This window comes from Tasmannia lanceolata, unplaced genomic scaffold, assembly GCF_043159265.1.
Source record: "Tasmannia lanceolata isolate RefF3 unplaced genomic scaffold, GAP_Taslan_0.1 ptg000018l, whole genome shotgun sequence".
Taxonomy (NCBI): domain Eukaryota; kingdom Viridiplantae; phylum Streptophyta; class Magnoliopsida; order Canellales; family Winteraceae; genus Tasmannia; species Tasmannia lanceolata.
In genome coordinates, this window is record NW_027518695.1 from 17,487,430 (window position 1) to 17,499,893 (window position 12,464).

At 38.6% G+C, this 12,464-nt stretch overlaps 1 protein-coding gene across 9 annotated transcripts; it reads right to left on the reverse strand.

Annotated features, from left to right (window-relative positions):
* Positions 1-242: 242 nt before the first annotated feature.
* LOC143849511 (SNAP25 homologous protein SNAP33-like) lies at positions 243-10,267 on the reverse strand. 9 transcript variants are annotated; one of them, XM_077358561.1, is made up of 6 exons: positions 8,763-10,267; positions 7,347-7,937; positions 2,479-2,572; positions 2,270-2,397; positions 2,025-2,122; positions 243-534 (listed from the first exon to the last, which is right to left on the reverse strand). In XM_077358561.1, the coding sequence occupies exons 1-6, from the start codon at positions 8,904-8,906 to the stop codon at positions 435-437; spliced, it is 1,155 nt and encodes a 384-aa protein (XP_077214676.1). In that variant the 5' UTR covers positions 8,907-10,267; the 3' UTR covers positions 243-434. The 9 variants fall into 9 exon arrangements, with proteins under 9 accessions (XP_077214676.1, XP_077214674.1, XP_077214680.1 ...); XM_077358559.1 differs by having other exon boundaries at positions 2,258-2,397; XM_077358565.1 differs by having other exon boundaries at positions 2,258-2,397; positions 9,874-10,265.
* Positions 10,268-12,464: the final 2,197 nt, after the last annotated feature.

Genomic DNA, 12,464 nt, shown 5'->3' on the forward strand with positions numbered 1-12,464 from the left:
TCTAAATTGTGAAAGGGAAAATAATTTTCCATCAGAAATTTTTTTCTTTTAATCCAAATTTTTTTCAGGGAAAACATTGAAAAGTTTTCCCTGAATCGTGACCGGGAACCAGTAATCGATCAGTTGGTATGATCTCCCGCGCTCTCTCTCTCTCTCTCTCTCTCTCTCTCTCTCTCTCTCTCTCTCTCTCACATGCGCACAAATAGACACAATTCCATTTCGTTTGCTGTTTGCCAGAGAAGAGGAAGAAATCTGTAAATGTCATTAGACAATTCCATTTGGTTTACTGTATGCCAGAAAAACGAAGAACCCTGTAAAATATCATGAGACCCATCTAAAATGGCAGTATAACCAAATTCTAGACAAGCATAAAGAAATCAAGTGAAGCTCAGCAAAAGTAGCTGAAAACCAGCTACTGCTCTTCAATCAATGGTCTATTTCCCGAGCAGACGACGCCCACGTTGGGTTACACCTTTCACTCTGAAGTTCAATTCCTCCACATCATCATGTAGATGATCCAGACCTGTGTTCTGCCTGCAATTATAAAAGAAACAAAGACATTTCAGAACAGGATCAGAAATGAAACAAATAACAGTGGCTGAATACAACTTTGAAGATATAACAAAGTGAAGCCAATCCATGACAAGCTCTTATTGGCACCCTACAGTTTTGTAAATAGTATGCTGAGTTGCAGGTTTTTTCTTTTCTGGGAAAAAAGAAAAGAAAATAATTATAGAAAATGAGACACAGATCTGAAAGATGTTATCAAACTGAAGGACAGAAAAACCAAGAGCTCGATTGAACTTTAAAGAGATCCTCTCTCTTGATGGTACGACCAATCAACGTGTAGCTATGTAATGTTTGGTGATCCAGTCCCTCAATGGATCCAGTTCATGGATCCAGTTCTCAACCCAACTGATGTTTACTTAAAACCAACAGAGTTAAAATACTGTCGTATAATCCTCTGCATTATGTGTGTTTTTTTAACTTTTAACCTAGTTTTATATGACTTGCAAAAATTGAAGATACAGATTAAGAAAATGAATTTCAACTGTATGTAGAGACATATCGATTAGTCGAACCCTTGATTTTGTGTATGAATCACTCAACGATAAACAATAAAACAATTATCACCTTGGGTATTTAACGAAGGGTTGATGAGAACATCCAACATTGTATCAATATTTTCTTTTCTTTTTTTAAATTGCAAAATATCAATATTTTCTTCAAATTCATAATCACAAAAAGAACAAATAAAACAATAAATTAGAATGTCTGATATGTATACACTAGCATGATAGCCAGATCAAGGATTATCACAGTATTCAAGGGCAATAGCTTCTCACAACCATGGTTTTAAATTTCGGTTTCGGTATGCGTTTCAGCCCTTCGAAACCGAAATTTCAAAATTCCGGCTGAAATCCGACGAAACCATTAAAAACAATATTTTATTTAATACAAAATTTCAGCCGAAATTTTGGGAAAATATTATACAATTTAAATAATCGAGATTTTTGGGTTGAATTTCCTTAAATTTTGGACACAAAACGATTTTTCATTATTTCGGCCAAAAACCAGTAACGTTTTGGGTATTGCCGATTTCGGTTTCGGGTCTGACTGAAATCCGAAATTTCGGATTTCGGTCAAAATTTAAAACCATGCTCACAACTGATGATTCTATATTTTGGATTATGAAAATAGCAGCAGTTAGGAAATAGCTAATCGCAAATGATGATTCTATATTATGGATTATGAGAATAGCAATGGTGGTCACAAAATCTAAACTACAACATTATTTATTGTGTTCTTATTGTTAGGTTTTTTTTAGGAGTTCTGTTTTTGTTTCTTCCATTCTGTTCCAAGTAGTCTTCCTACCGTTGGGATTGATTGGATGAAAAAGGTTTATTTGCTCAGGAGCATCTTTGAATCGATAGGGTAATTTCACGTTATCATGAGATTCATGACTTGTTAAATGAATAAATGGAAAAGGATGTTCTGATTTCATCTCATGCAAAGGAACTGACCTTTCTATCTCAGATCCCATATCAACAGCCATATCCTTCAGCTGACCCAACACATTGCTTAAATCAGAAAGAGTATCATCTTGCTTTGCCTTCTCTACCTGTTATTAGAAAAAAATAGAAAAGAAACAAACAAGAGAAACAGATAAATCACACAAATATTGTTGTCCTTTATGCTCCCCTAATGCATAAATAAATAGTGATCTAAATTTGATATAATCAATAAAAATACCAACATGGACCTCAACTTTCTCTAGTGCATTTGATGGTTCAGAAGAATATTGTCGAGGATTTGATTGCCCCATAGGAGCACTCCGTCCTATTCCCAACCTTTCCTTCTGCTCTAAGTGATTTCCTTTTCTTTGGATTGGATCATCTGCAAATCAATCAACCGAAAATCAAATACAAACATTGATAGGGTAAAACAAATTCACCCCAAAAGTTCTAATAAACTTACCTCGTGTGATCACAGGGCCAGAAATTGTACGAGTTTTCTTTGGCTTCCATGTCTTGGAGAAAAGACCCCCAAGACTTCCCAAAAGTTTCTCGCCCTGAAATAACATCAAAAAATCAGGAAGTGTTCCCTGTTATGAATTATAAATGTTGGGTATTGTTATTAGAAAGCCAGATTTTAGCTGCTAGCAAGGACATGCATTTTTTTGAAATAAGCTTCTGAGGCGGGCAGCTTTAACAAATAAACGCGCACATTTATAAATAACAACAGAGTTTTGTCTTTTGTACCATAACTACAACAGCCTATCCAATAAAACTTTACAAATAACGCATAACTAAACAAGCACATTTATGAATAAACAACAGAATTCGTCTTCTGCAGCCTAACTACAACAGCCTATCCAATAAAATTTTATAAATGATGCATAACATTTAGGCCAAGTTTGGCAGCCATGAATTGTTGAGTTGTTGAGTTGTTGAGTTGAGTTGGCAGCCATGAATTATTTTTCATGGAATATTAGCTATGATTTGGCCGACACTTTATTGCCGACTCACGTGTCTTGCCGTGTCCGACACGACACCCGTGTCCATACGTGTCGACACTCCTTTGGACACTTTTACTAGTATTGCTGGAAGTGTTAGACTTAATGTGGGTGTGTGGACATGTTTTTGTACCGTGTCAAGTGTGACATTCTCTTTTAGGCAACTCGTATCCATGTTGAAATTGGACACATAGATCCATATCCACATATCACGATTTCATATACTTTCTATTTTAGCCATGTCCCCGTTTCTAAAGCTTGGGGGTTTGCCGTGTCCGACACTCCGTGTCTGTGTCGACACTTGACACTCGTGTTTGTATCCACAAATCATAGAATATTAGTCTATCTAGTCACGGCAGATGGACAAGAAGGGTGGGAGAGGGACAGAGAGGACATGAGTGAGGAGAGGATGAGAAATGGCTGAAAAACAAGCAAAAGAAAAACTCTACTCAAAATAGAGTCTTTATCCCTAATATTTTATCCACTTCAAACCATCTTCTCACTCCCGTCTCAATTTCTCCCTCTCCCACTCTCCCGTCCTCTCAATTTTTCTCAGAACTTTCCAATACCTGGAGTCAATGACTTTTTTTTTTTTTTTTGAAAATTGACAAAAATATTCATACTAGCAAAATTTACAATGGGGACCAGTAGTCCCACCGGATATACATAGTATGAATTGCCCAGGAGCATTCTCCTTGGCCCAAAAGAAAAGCCCATTACCCAATAGCCTCAATTGTAACGAATTCAACAAAAAGTGCCATATTGTGGGGCCCACCAAGTCAAGATCGTGACCTGCCACAGACTTCTCCACCACATTCTGAATTTGATTTTAAAAAATCCCACTCGAGAGCCCAGAGCTATTGTGCGCCCCTAACGTGCACTATAGCCAACCACCCAACAATACTGTCGGATCTCCGGCTGCCTCCACCTCATACCACCACCAAAACCCAGCGGGTCATCCTCCCCGCCAACGACCACCCCTTTCTCCACGGTCACCACCTCCAATCCCTTCTACATCTCCTCCACAAAAGTCATCTTCGCCGGGGGAGTCTCAGCCACCACCATCGTCATCAAGAATCCGGCCACCTCCGTTGCCATGGGCCATCACACCCGTCCTCAGGCCACCACCCACGATCTTGATTCCGAAGACCACAGCCTCCTACGGTCAAACCCATCAACCCCATTGCTAAGTCCGGCGATCCACAGCCTCCCAGATTCCCCATGGCCTCCAGATTAGGGGTGCAACTCGGGTCGGGTGGAGGCCAACCCAACCTAACCCAAAACTTCAACCCCCAACCCAACCCGAGTTTCAACCCGGCTTGGCTAACCCAACCCAACCCAAATTGATTTTTCCCTAACCCGAACCCAACCCAACCCAACCCAACCCGATTTCCCAAGTTGGGTTGGGTTTCTGTTGAAATCTTAATGAAAAAAATGCCTCTTTAAATCAGTTACCCCATCAAATGCCTTTTTAAATCTTAATTGAAAAAATCGGAGAGAGAGAGAACCTTGTAGGTCCTGTGGCGGAAGAACCGAAAAAGAATGAGAGATAGTCCGATGGAGGATTGGAGGCTGCTGGCTTCTCTCAAAGAGAAATAGAGAATAAGGATTTCTACTTTCTAGGTTAGGGTTTGCCTTTACTTTTTGTTTTTGACTTTTTGATAAGTATATAAAGTATACACTATTATATTTTCAAGGACAGAAAATTAGAAGGTAGAAAAAACAACACGTTAAAAACTAAAAATGTCAAAAAGTAACGTGTTAATCTTATTCTTTGCCGGGTTACGGGTTGGGTCGGGTTGCCTGATGCCCAACCCAACCCAACCCGAATTTTGGTCGGGTTGCCAAACCCCAACCCGGACTCGGACCCAACCCGAATTTTGTCAACCCACCCCGCCCAAAATTCGGGTTCAACCCGACCCAAGTTGCACCCCTACTCCAGATCCGATAATCCACGGCCTCACCACCTATAGCTGGCCTTCCACAACTCCAGGTCCAGCACCCCACTGTCTTTCACGACCTCCGGCAACCTCCACAGTTTTACTCGGCTCCAGGTCCAGCTTCACGGCCTCCATGACTTCAGATCCGGCCTCTACGGCTCCTAATCCAGCCTCCACGTCCCCAGATCCTACCTCCACAGCCCTAGATCTAGCCACCACGGAAGAGGCATACTCCAGATCTGGCCTCCACTGCTCATCTTTTGCTAACAATGGGAGAGACGAGAAAGAGGAGGCGAGACTCAAAAAAGCACCAATGGGGAGAGACGAGAGGGCGAGGTTCCAGAGAGAGAGAGAGAGAGAGAGAGAGAGAGAGAGAGACTACCTCCCTCCCTAGGCGGAAGCCCTAGGGAGGGAAGCGCACAAAGTCGACCTTTTTTTTTTCGCCTCAGAGATTGCCTTTTTTTCGCCTTGCTATTACCATCCCGCGCAGAAAACTCCTGATCGGAGTCAATGACTTTTTAAACATGATGATAACTTCAGATCTAAATGATGGATCACTACAGAATCAATTAACAATGTGGAACACATAAATGTGAATATCCACATTATCCATATAGAGACAAATGAAACACATGTACACAGGAAAATTACAATGGTTACCTGAGAACATTAGAGGTACATAAAAGAATCCGACATAAAAAAATATAATTACATGAGAACAAGAGGAACACATAAATGATGGAGTCAATGACTTTTTAAACATGATGATAACTTCAGATCTAAATGATGGATCACTACAGAATCAATTAACAATGTGGAACACATAAATGTGAATATCCACATTATCCATATAGAGACAAATGAAACACATGTACACAGGAAAATTACAATGGTTACCTGAGAACATTAGAGGTACATAAAAGAATCCGACATAAAAAAATATAATTACATGAGAACAAGAGGAACATGAAAAATCCTCCAATTTAAAAAGGAGTGACTATGATGCTGCACCTCCCTGCACTTTCACAGTTAAGGGCAGGATAACCAAAAGCTCAAGCTCCTATATATGGAAGAGAAGGTATTGTAGGACAACAAAAGCATTGGAAAAGCATAATACACAGTTAAACACCACATCCATATACCAGTTAATGCCTACCATATGAGCCTGAGAAGCTGCGAGTTTGAGCCAATCTTAAGGCTCTTTAAGTCAACATGACAACAGGAAACTAGGATGTATGGTCCCTAATATCAAATCAAATTTCATTTACACATTTTTAGAAAGAATGTCAGTTCCTGAAACATAGGGAGAAACAACTTCTGAGCAGTCCGATGAGGAGCTTCCATTGTGCTCTTAAAGGATAGGGATTTTGGAAATTCATTGGGTTAGAAGCTGAGCTTTTTGAACCCAAAACAATAGAAAGAAGAGAGATCCATCCTAAATTGGGGTTACACAGAGTGAATTGACATTTTGGATAGCAGAACGCGCAGACACAGATTGCAACAGCATAAGAGCTAGGAAGTAATAATGATAACTTGGGGTATAAACATGATTGCTTTGGCTTAAAAAACACATGAACCAAAGTCACAAATCAAGGTGAACCGTAATATTTAGAAATAAGAGTCTCTACAGTAGCATTCCTTAAGCAACTGATGAGCGGTGAACATTTATTAATCCATTCCTGTGAGAATGATCCTTGTAATATTTATTACTCCACTTCTGCGGGGATGATTAGCTACTGTTTAAAAAATGATGATTTAGATTTGAAACAACTCCCAAATCCCATATCAAAATGGAAGAAACTATTTCTCAGTTTAAATGAAAATAAAATACAACCACAAAACAATAACAAAGGACAACAAGTAATACCTTCTAGTCAATTACTTGACACTGTAGGCACAAAGGGAAAGAAAAAATAAACAGAAAATATATTAACCAAACAGTACTCCCTTTATTGGTCTGCATCAGACATGGACAGCAGGTGTCATTCTCGGCAATCTCACTAACCGCACTCAGACATCTGAACTCTGAATTGTTATCTTGGAAGAGGTATTATATCAAACATTACAGAAATAAGAACATCTGAACTCTGAAGTGATATCAGGGAAGAGATAATTATAGCAAACATTACATAAATAAGAAGTATGGATGTGTACCCTGATAAATAGAAATGCATTAGAACTACATAAACAATACCAAAAAACTAGAAAAGTGGAAAGATAGAATAAAGCATTATCCTAGAAGCTGTGTTAAATTCTCAATGCATGTCTCAGTTGGCAATCTTTCAAAATATGGAATTTCAAGTTACATGGATATACATGGTTGCATAATTCCTTGTTCAGCATGCTATAAATATATAACACAAGATTGAATTAAGGAAAGAGAACATTACCCTACTGAGATCATGATCCATGTCGGCAGCAACCATATGGGTTCGCGTAATTTGCTCACCCTGTTGATGCAAGGTTATCAGAGTCGTCGTAGCATCTTCTCTAATATCTTCAGCAATCTTCAGGCAACTGTTAACTTGCTTCGTGGTCTCTTCTGCCTTATACACTGCATAACCTTCCATTTCTGTCACAGTCTGGTTCTGTAACCCACCCCAGTCACGAAAATCATTCTTGTATTGGTTTTTTGCAGCCAAAGAAATTGAATGTGAAGACGATGAGGCAGAGGAATAAGCACCTCTCTCCTCTTCTTCATTGTAACTAAGAAGACTGGTTCTGAGATTTTCTTTACTGGGAACATGAGCAGATGTTCTTGTGGGTTTTAAAGTTTGATTCTGATCAGAATCAGTGTCAGAATCAAAAGGGTTAGAACCAGTTAACCCGGGATTGGCAGACTGTTGATTTGTGGTTTTATTCATAGCTGTTTTCATTATCCCAGTTTTAGACATGTGATGGTCAAAAGAAGAGATTGCAAAAATCAAATAGGAGTCCTCGAATTCTGAAACTTGAACCAATGCAGTAATCTTCAAGGGTACCTAAGAATATCAATGAGATAAATTAAACAGCAGATAAACAAAAAGAAGATACAATGCTCAAGAATCAACACAAAAGATAATGAAAAGAAGACGAGAAAAATAAAAAAAAAGAAGCAGGGAGAATAAACCCCAATCTGAATTTCCTAAAACCAATGGGATGGAACCCAAAAAGAACAATTTAAAAAATAAATTGTAGAAATAAACATAAAAGAATACCATAGTAAAAATTCAAAAGCCAGAGAAAAAACTGAAATGAAAGGAGATATTAGAAAAGAATTCTTGAAATTCGCAAACGGGTAAGATAGAAAAAGGGACTATGGTATTTTTGCCCATCAATGGTGATAGAAAAGCACCAGAAATACATGTTATTTTTGCCCATCAAAAAAAAAAATACATGTTAATTTACCTACGCAAAAAAAGAAAGAAAAATACATGAAATCCTATGTCAGGTAGTAGAAAAAGCCTTAAACTATTGGAGAAATGTAAGAATATGAAGCAACTGAAGCAAACCCATTCACAGATTATCATTGGAGGGCTTCAAAAAGACAGTTTTGCCCTCAGCAGGCTCATGGCCTTCTGCTCAGACCCAAATCATGGAAGCCTAAGCTATGCAAGACTACTCTTTGAACGAATAAAACACCCCACAATCTGTATATGTAACACCATGATCAAAGCCTTCTTACTAAAGGGTGAGTTAAAGAAAACCATAGAAATTTATAGTCACATGTTTAAGGATAGTTTATACCCTGATAATTACACACTTCCCTATGTCTTGAAGGCTTGTTCTAATTTGAAAGATTGTCAATTAGGAGAACAGATTCATACCCATGCTGTGAAATTAGGATTTGGGTTTGATATCTTTGTTGGGAATACTTTGATTCTAATGTATTCAGTGTGTGGTGAAATGAAAATAGCCAGGAAGGTGTTTGATGAAATGCCCCATACAACTGCAGTGTCATGGACAGTCATGATTCATGGGTATTCAAAGAAGGGTGATGTTGACGAGGCGCGTTTGATGTTTGATGAAACGCCAGTGAAGGATAGAGGTATATGGGGTTCCATGATTTCTGGTTATGTGCAGAATAATTGTTTCAAGGAGGGGCTACATATGTTTAGGTTGATGCAGTTGGGAAATTTGGAGCCTGATGAGGGAGTTTTAGTGAGTATTCTTTGTGCTTGTGCTCAATTGGGAGCTCTGGAAATTGGGATATGGATTCATAGATATGTGGAGCGAATTGGGTTGTCGTTGGGTGTGAAGTTGGGTACTGCTCTTATAGACATGTATGTAAAATGTGGGTGTTTGGGTTTGGCAAAGAAACTTTTTGATGAAATGCCTCAAAGAGATGTTGTGTGTTGGAACGTTATGATTTTAGGATTGGCAATGAATGGGGATGGAGAGGGTGCGTTTAAGCTGTTCTCGGAAATGAGGGAAGTTGGAATTAACCCCGATGACGTCACCTTCATTGCCATTTTTACTGCTTGTAGTCATTCGGGCATGGTGGACAAAGGGTTGCAGGAATTTAACAGAATGAAGACTGTGTATGGCATTGAACCCAAGGGAGAGCATTATGGGTGTGTGATTGACTTCCTAGGTCGAGCTGGACTCTTTAAAGAGGCAAATGAAATCATCCAAAAGATACCCAGCTCAATCAGCCCATCAGAGGAAGCTATTTTGTGGAGGGCGTTACTAAGCGCTTGCTGGAATCATGGAGAAAATCAATTGGTAAAGATTGCATCCGAGCGCCTCTTCCAGTTAGAACGTCACAGTGGAGTCTATGTTTTACTCTCAAATATCTGCGCAGCTGACGGGAACTATGATGCTGCAAGAAAGATGCGAAAATTGATGAAGGACAGCGGTGTGCCTAAAACACCGGGTTGCAGCTCGATTGAGATTAGAGGATCTGTTCATGAGTTTGTTGCAGGCGAGAAAACACACCCTCAGATGGAAGAGATACACATGTTATTGGTGAACATGAACGAGCAGTTCGAGTCTGCAGGGCACCAAGCAGCTTCATTATGTGTTAGAGGGGAGCAGTACTTTTAAGCATGGAGTGTTGAATTTTGTAATCACTGCCCCTTTGAGAAGGTTTCAGAGCATAAAATTTGAAGTACTGGTCGTTAGAACTAAGATGCCGAACCATAATGCTCATTTTCTTCCTTTGGTTTTGGAATTTGCAACACCTTGTGTGTTTTGAAGGTATGGTTAAGCATACGGGGATTTTGAGTGTTTACTTTCATTGAAGGTTTTCATTTCATTGTTTCTTGCTTGCCAGATATATATTTGGGGAACGAGGTTTTGCTCGTCTGTAAGATTTACCAGTGCCTCTAAGGATATTATGGTTTTATGGCCAAAGATGGTGGTGGGATTTATTTTCTTCCACTTGCTAGCCATGTGCCTGGTCTGGTATGTCAATAGATTCTCCCTTTTACTTCTTTATAAAAATTGTGTATTCTCTTGTATGAAATTCTGATTTAAATATTCATGAAATCATGATATCTCAATTTAGAGTTTAGTAGATTTGTCCATATTGAGCAATTTTCAAATTAACGTGAGATTATTCTTGTGCTTTTGTGCCTTCATGTCATGCACATTGCTTAATAAGTATGCATCGGATTTTAAGGCGATTCATAAAACATATTGGTACAGTTTTGCTGAATTAGTTTAATACATTATTATTAATTTTGGTCTATAGCCTAATCGTCACCCTCCTCTTGTCTTTAGCTCATTTTGCCTCTCCTACTCTGCAGGGCTACTCTTCTCAGTCTAGAGCTTTCATCCCCTCCCTTCACGGCTTTTCAGTATTTCTTCTAATTTTTGTCTGGGGTAGAAAATGATATGCATTGTCATTAAAATTGAAATATCATACGACATGTATCCGATGAAAAGATTACTATTAATTTTGATCTACAGCTTAATCGTCACCTCTCTATGCTCTTTTGCCGGATTTGCCTCTCCTTTTGGGCGGGGCAACTCTTCTCAGTCTGGATCTTTCACCCGCTTTTTTTCAATATTTGTTCTAATTATTGAGATGTCATTTTCCTAGAATTGGGTGATATTTTGAAAAGTACTAGAAATTTGCATTGCTATTAAAGTTGAAAGTGTCCTATGCAGCTGATGTGAGTCTAATGAATTTTTGAAATGGGTGTGTGCATTTGTTTTTTGGTATGCTTAGTATTTTTTCATTGGCTCTTGTGGAGTAGATTGAGCAGAAGTATCAAATTTGTCTTTCCCATGTGTGGTGCAGAGTATGGCTACTGTATCATAATGAGAAGTCCAAGTAGACTTGTATGCTCATGAGACGTTAATATAAGTGTACTCTGCCATCAGGAGATTCAGAAAAACTATTTCTCTTGCCGGCTAATGAGAAGTCCAATTAGTCCATCTTCTCATGTATAGTGACACAAATCTTCCACTTAAGGCGTAGCTCCTACTTTAAATCTTACAAATGCACACATCTCAAAGTATTAAAATTTAGCATTTTTTTGTACCTTTTGTTGCTACTATGAATTCTTCCACTCCTGGTGCTAGTAATTACTGCTCAGTGAGTCTTTGAACATTCTCTATCTTTGCATCCAAATTTGGGTTTTATTTTTGTGTATCAGATGGACTTAGCCAATGTTTGACTCTGGCAATTGGCAAATGGTAATATAATATGTGCATTTCCTTGGTATCTAAAGCTCTGTTGGTATTCCACTGCCAAGGAATCACATCAAGCTTCATTAGAGCATGGTTGAGTCTTAGCTTGAGAGTATGGTGAAGGCATGGGCAAACTGATCATTAAATTATTTATATATAGTAATTGCTAATCAGTCAATTGCTTCAATGCAACCTTTTGTATTCGTCATTCTTGGATTGGTGATGTTTTAGAGTCAAGGAAGGTTGGTGCTTTTGGTAGGCATCTTTTATAGGTTTCTTTTGCCATGGCCACTCATTGAGGTCAGTTTTTCTGTAGATAAAGGCAAATAATGTTTATCACTAGGTGGTAAGATGGGCCTCTGACTCACAACGGTCAAATGGATACTTGTGATAAATGAGACATTGAGGTCATTTTTTCTGTAGATAAAGGCAAAATATGTATATCACTAGGTGGTAAGATGGGCCTCTGACTCACAACGGTCAAATGGATACTTGTGATAAATGAGACATATCTACAAAGTGAAGATCATGAACAAAGGAAAAAGTTCAGCTACACAAGAAATGACTCGATAAACTTGTACCTGCTATGCCTATCTCTGCTCCCTTTGCAGTCTGTCTTTTCTTCATTTGTTTATAATGTTTTTATTTACCAGTTCAGAAAAAACAGGGTCATTTGACCCATTTTAAAGTGATTATGCTTGGGGATTAGAGTTCATTTGTGTGACAATAAGATGGATAATTTGATCATCTCATTCATGGATAATTCATTAACATCCAATGAATAGGATCATTTTGATCAATTAGTATCAATGCCTATGGAGTTTGATGTTTACCAAGAAATGTCTTTATTTTTATTTTACTCTTCAAGATTCAGCTGTGCAGATGTAGAC

What these genes read in the sequence shown, in the direction of transcription:
- LOC143849511 (XM_077358559.1), bottom strand. Translation starts at nt 8,906, where the DNA reads ATGACTGTCCATGACACTGCAGTTGTATGGGGCATTTCATCAAACACC. An exon ending in TAGAGAAAGTTGAGGTCCAT is followed by an intron (nt 2,123 to 2,257) that starts GTTGGTATTTTT and finishes TTCTAATAACAG; the next exon opens with GTAGAGAAGGCAAAGCAAGA. An exon ending in ATGGGATCTGAGATAGAAAG is followed by an intron (nt 535 to 2,024) that starts GTCAGTTCCTTT and finishes TTATAATTGCAG; the next exon opens with GCAGAACACAGGTCTGGATC.